At 37.6% G+C, this 6,000-nt stretch overlaps 1 protein-coding gene across 1 annotated transcript in view; it reads left to right on the top strand.

The window, feature by feature from the left end:
* Nucleotides 1-5,475: 5,475 nt before the first annotated feature.
* igsf21a (immunoglobin superfamily, member 21a) overlaps nt 5,476-6,000 on the top strand; it is a 110,388-nt gene continuing 109,863 nt past the window's right edge. Inside the window, exons 1-2 of the mRNA XM_041034380.1 lie at nt 5,476-5,497; nt 5,799-5,911. Coding sequence (XP_040890314.1) covers nt 5,476-5,497; nt 5,799-5,911 — 135 coding nt within the window. The remainder of the gene's footprint in view (nt 5,498-5,798; nt 5,912-6,000) is intronic.

The following is a 6,000-nucleotide window of genomic DNA, read 5'->3' as shown; positions in this document are numbered from 1 at the left end:
GCCTTAGGCTCTGGACTTTAACGTTTTTCAGAGGGGACCTACAGAACATTGACTAAATGCAAAGATTACAAATGGAGAGGTTATTGCTGCCAAAACATGTAAAGCATTAGTACGTCAGCTGTGGTTTTTCCAAAGTGCCTCTCGTCCCATTATCAACACATCACTTGTTCACTTGCCCTAAGCCCCTGCCATCAAATCAATCACCGGACGTTAGAAGTGCAGTTATTAGCAGAATGTATTGATTTCCATATCCACAAACCTTTATATTAGGCTTATTACATGTGTTTAATTATAGATGTTCTGTGCATTAATGTTTTGCCAAAAGATATGAATAGAAACATTGATGTAGTAATGGACATTGGAGCCATGGTGCCCTGTCTTTGTTATCCTGACAAGGTGCCATCCTTACAGTAAAAAATATTCAACATAAGATGATACATTTAATGTATGTCCTTGCAATCACTTTCTGAAACAAAAAGTACCATATTTTTTCCTCACATACTTCTGGAAGTGATAATCCTTAAATGTGTTTTAGACACCACAAATCAGCTGTGTTTGTTTACACTGCTTAGAGGCACAGATGAGAAAGAGAGCTGAGAAACTCAGCCATCCATTTTTCTCATGCATTTAGTTGCACTGACATCTAAGCAAAGGTAGGCCATAGCCATAAATCACAGAGCACAATAACAGGCACATTTTGGGCCGGTCCATCATTGGCTGTGTTTTGTTTTCTCATTGCATCTTGGCAAATTGCTGTTATTAATGGGAGAAAGCATAGTTTGCACCCCTCATTAGATGTTGTTCCAACAGCGCCTCTGATGGATTAAGACAAGCCGGAGGCCTTGTCTGCCTCTACAACCAGCTAATATGAGCCAATTAAATGCCATGCACTCTCTGGCCACTCCACACTTGCTTATGTGCTTTTATAATGATATCCAAGTATTCTGCTTCATGGCTAAATGAATTTTAGTTTCAAGACAAGTAGATTTATTTGAAGGATTTTCTGCAGAACTGTATTCTTACCCTTATATTCCATGACAATAAATGATATCCCTTTAAAGCAGTTGGTTTGCTCTGAGGATGCAGAACATTTTCCTTTGATCAAGTGTGTTTTAAATCATCCACATTTGTTAAATTTCACCCCTCAGTAAGCTCTGTTGGTTCTACCCTCAGTGTGAGAGTCACAGCTGTGTTTGGGAGTGTTAGATTTCAAGGTAACGTCAGCCTAGCAGTGTGTCTGATTCATACGGAAGAAGCTTATGGGTAGGTGGCTGTGAGCACTATATAAATATACCTGGGGCTTTCTTCGGATGCAGGGCTTATAACACAGGAAGGATCGATAGTGTGCAGCGCTAGCATGGAAATAGAGTGTAAGTCTCTCTTGAACTGAACCTCAGCTGAACTGATGGTGCCAGACATAACTTGTGAGAGCTTACAAGATAAATTCAGCCTGATACTTATTATTATAAGTATTATTATTATTATATAAGTATTATTTCCTTTAAAAGCTCAAAATGTCATCTATTAGAACAAAATACGCACAAGTACATGTTATTGTAGGGCCTTACGCTCTGTGTTACATCCCATTTTCGAAAAACTGAAAAAAAAAGTGTAAAATGTATGGAATCACTTTCCCTCTGGGATATTTTGCATAATGCACTGAAGTAAAATAAAAGCTGTGAAGTGTCCAGCTTTCATAAAGCCCATACAACACAGTAGATTAAAGGTGTCTGACTAACATAGAGCTGCTGTTTGATGATTTTGTTTGTTTTAATTTCATCGCAGCACTTAGTAGGGCCTTCAACATGAGGATTAATGCAAGCAGCTAAATTGTATTTTTCAGTTGTGATCAAAATTTAAATGTTTTTTAAACAGGATGAATTGTGATAAGCAGCAGAAGAATTGTGCTGTTTATCACAATTGTGCTGTTTTATATTTAACTGAGGAAACATTTCTGTTTGTTGAAGAAAATAATAAGCCACCATACTGTTAATGAGAGCCAACACAGTAAATTAAATGTTGATTTCTTTTTTTTTTTCAGAATTTTGAGTTGACGAGTGCTGATATATTTTTGGCGCAGCCGTCTGACTGAACGAGGTGTTGAATTATCGCAAACGGATGAAGACTTGCATTAACACTTGTGTTTTTGCTGTGTGAATATGGCCCATATTAGCCTGTGTTTTAACAAGGGCATCGAGCATAACAAGAGATATTGCTTCATTGGAACACTTTCAAAAGAGAATTGGCAAATAAAATGTGTCTAATTTATGAAGTCATTTGGATGGCATTCGGTGGATATTGAATTGCGTGGGAATTATGCCCTCATCATGTCTTGGTATGTGCAGCCTGCAACTGCTCCAGTTTCTCGTAGGGATTATTTGAAATGTGAACTTCCCTGGCATGAGTGCATAACCCATGTAATTTGCTCTTTTAAAAATTCCTCATCCCTCCCCACACGCTCCGGAGCATTTTTCTGTCATTGGCTATGCTACATTTTCCTCTGAGCCACATAGTCAATGAATTGTTCACAATTAATCCCTGCGACCACCTAGCTTCTTCTACAGTATTCTTAGCACTGTCTGATTAGTGTGTCCTAATTGCTAGCTGATTTTTTTTTTTGTGTATTCTGTAGGAATGAATTGAACATATATAATTTGTAAGGGTTCTTTTGCCACCTATAACTCATGGTGAGTGAGTAACATTGTGTTCCACAGAGTCAGCTGACTTTTTTTTTTTTTAATATGCATTTCCACCACCTCTCTGGAAAACTCACAAAGAGACATTTACAAGGCCAGGCTGTTCCTCTTGTGGGTTTGTAGTAAGTGGTGAGGATTTTCTCTAAGAGCATCAGCTCTGTGTTAATGACATGCAGTCTCCGGAAAGGTTTATCCATTCAATTTGACTCTAGAGAGAAGATCTCTTCAGCCCGCTGATTAAATTAAGATTCTTTAATAAGCATATCTAGGTGCATTGGCACGAGAGACATGCTGATCTGTGTCTATCAATTCAACACTATCTGTTTTAAGGGCAACTAACACTGAATTTCTCCCTTGCAGTTTCTTCTTCTTCTCGCAGTTACTTGGCACTTTGCTGGTGATTACTCACATGTTTTCTGCTTGTGATATGCTGTGCAACACAAATCCACAGCTGTACTGTGTAGTCATTTTCTAAAGTGAAACGTTTGCTATGTGCAGTTTTTCATTTCATACACGTACAGTTTACTATGTATACCTTTGCATTATTCAGTAAAGTCTTATTCTCTTTGACACTGTCCTAAATATAATGTAAACCCAGGTCATTTTGGATGGAACTCTTTACCTGATGCAGCATTTTAAATCCGTCTCCCTTTTTGTGTTACAGCAGCAAAGTGAACGATCTAAACATAAAGATTCTTACAAATGTCTTGCAAAGGACAAACAATCTTTTTACAGTGTTCTCACTGTAAATTAGCAACGAAAAGACATGCACACTTCAGCATCATTGCAAAGAGGAGACTGAATATCTGTCGATATATACTAATTGACACAAAGAGGTAGTCTACTTGATAATACTGCGTTTTTTGATACAGATTTCAAGTGAAATGCACCTTTCTGTCAAACCAAACGATACGGATGTTCCTCCAAATTCCACCCAGTTTCTACCTGTGTCGTGGTAAAGCTACGCACCTCTGGTCACAGTCATCCAGCCCTGTGTGTCTACACTGCGTACCATCTGTGAGAAAAACAGAGCACTCGGTTAAATTATACTTGAAAGGAAAACTTCTGTGAAATAAACAAACTCAGCAGTTGAGTTGATGAGGCACTTTTGATGTCAGTGCAGGGTTACAGAGCTACAGAGTTAGAAAGACACTTATTACATAACAGTGAGGGTGCATTTTCTGAGAATGCATTGTTTTTCTAAGATATTCTAATACTTGACCTCACCTTTTCATTCTGTATCAGCCTGGTTTGTTTGACCTCTTTGATTTCATTATTTCTCCACAACTTATTTTGTTTAAAAAAATAAAAACCCACATAAGAAGCAGAAAGGGAGGTTTTAGATATTTAACATTTGCCTAGAATTCAGTCTCTGAACGTGTTGAAACTGCTGTTATGTTGGGCAGAGTGTTACTTGTCAGTCAGTGGAAGTCAGCCCACGCAGCACTGCTAGTTCACTCATCTATAGACACATAAAAAGAGATTCATTTTTGACTTATATGTTCACCACTTACATGTTAACTGGATGTACTTTAAATAGATATAATAGCTACAGCGAGCTCTGTCAGATTTTAAGGTTATGCGTAACCTTCAGCTGAATGTATCCTCTATACAGTTTTCATTCGTTTGCCCTTCTCCAGGTTTTGGATGTATTTATTCTCTCTCAGGTCTTCTCATTATCACCTTGCAATTACCTTTGTATCCACCCATTGTTATTTGGCAGATCGACTCTCAGGCCTTTGCTGATATGCTGCGCAATTATCACCTTTTTATGTGTCTGTGTGTGTGTGTGAGTGTGTGGAATAGTGGGATTGCACCTCCAAGTCTGTGTGAAGTACTGTGTAGATGGTTATGTAAAGGGCTGATGATCAGGCATAAAATGGAAAGGTCATGAATCCATCTGGGACTCTAGTCTTTCTCTCTGAGCAGCCAGAATTCAAATCTGTATCTCTCTCCATCACTGAATAGTTTCTCCTCTACTTTGGTTTAGTTGCTTTTATTGACAAGTGCATTGTTTGTGATTTGTTAATCTGTGTTGCTGTTGTCTGTTTATGCCTGTTATCACAAAAGCCTCAGCTAAATCTTAATGAAAAATATAAGTGTTTTCAATTATTTGACAATAGGAAGCTCCAGGCTGTTTACCGCATGGTACTAATTAGAAAGTAGATTTCTAAGTATAAGAAAAACGTGTTATTATATACAGATTATGGTTGAGCCCCCCTTGTCAAAAGCAATGGCAACATTTCTCTTTAAACTACATTTTCATCATAAACCCAAGACTTCTATTTTGTTCATTCCAACATTTCTCATTATAGTCTTTATATTTACTGACTGTGAATGATAAATTATTCACAGCCAATGTTCGAGTTGCAGTGGCGTTCAAATGTCTTTTCTTCTCTTAGAAGTTTATTGACTGAACGTGTTTATTCAAGGCCAAACAATCTCAGATAAATAACTGATGACAATTTTTAACAGATTTTGTACAGCAAAACACAATAACATGGATAAATTCCATGGAAATAATTTGAGAAGCAATTATGTCTGAAATACGATCATGCAGATTTCATACATTTTTCTGTTTCAAGGAAGATAAAATTTCAGGAAGCAGAACAGATAATATTACTTATAATATTACTTACATTAATTGCAGCCAAAAAGTGCATGCGATGCAGATGACAGTGGTCTGAGGAAGAGATTAGAGAAATGGCTGCTCTGTAACTCAAGTTTGTTTGTTTGAATCTCCAAACCAGATAAAGAAATTGCGCAAGGTCAATGAAAAATGAAAGCTCTTCCCTCCTTAAGTAACTGCCACTGAAGTGCTATTTACCAAGATACTTAACCCCCATGTGGGAGAGTGCTTGTTGCGTAATTGCATGTGGATGAATCATGGCATTATTCCAAAAGAGAATACTGACTCAGTCAATCTTAAGTTTTTTTAAAAAATGATTCATGGAGTGTAAATTCGTTGCTGTTTTATTTCTGTTGTCCAACATTTAATTCTGTAAGAAAGGGAAGAAAGGACAACACAGTAGTGCATAGTTTGCTTGGAAAAAGTGTTTTTATTGTAATAAAACTCTTTCATCCTCTTTTTTTTTTTTTCAGGATATTTGACGGTTACCATAGAGCCCCTGCCTCCTGTTGTCGTGGGAGAGACTGTTACTCTCAAGTGTAACTTCAAAACTGACGGAAGGCTTCGAGAGATTGTTTGGTACAGGGTGAGTAAACCTGCCTACACTTTCAATGCCATTAACCCTCCACTGCTCTCTAGAGCATCCATTTCTAGTCATTCGGCATCTGAATGAGG

Source organism: Toxotes jaculatrix, chromosome 3 (assembly GCF_017976425.1).
Source record: "Toxotes jaculatrix isolate fToxJac2 chromosome 3, fToxJac2.pri, whole genome shotgun sequence".
NCBI lineage: Eukaryota > Metazoa > Chordata > Actinopteri > Toxotidae > Toxotes > Toxotes jaculatrix.
The sequence above is the reverse complement of the archived record's forward strand: the minus strand, read 5'-3'. Positions and strand labels throughout refer to the sequence as shown.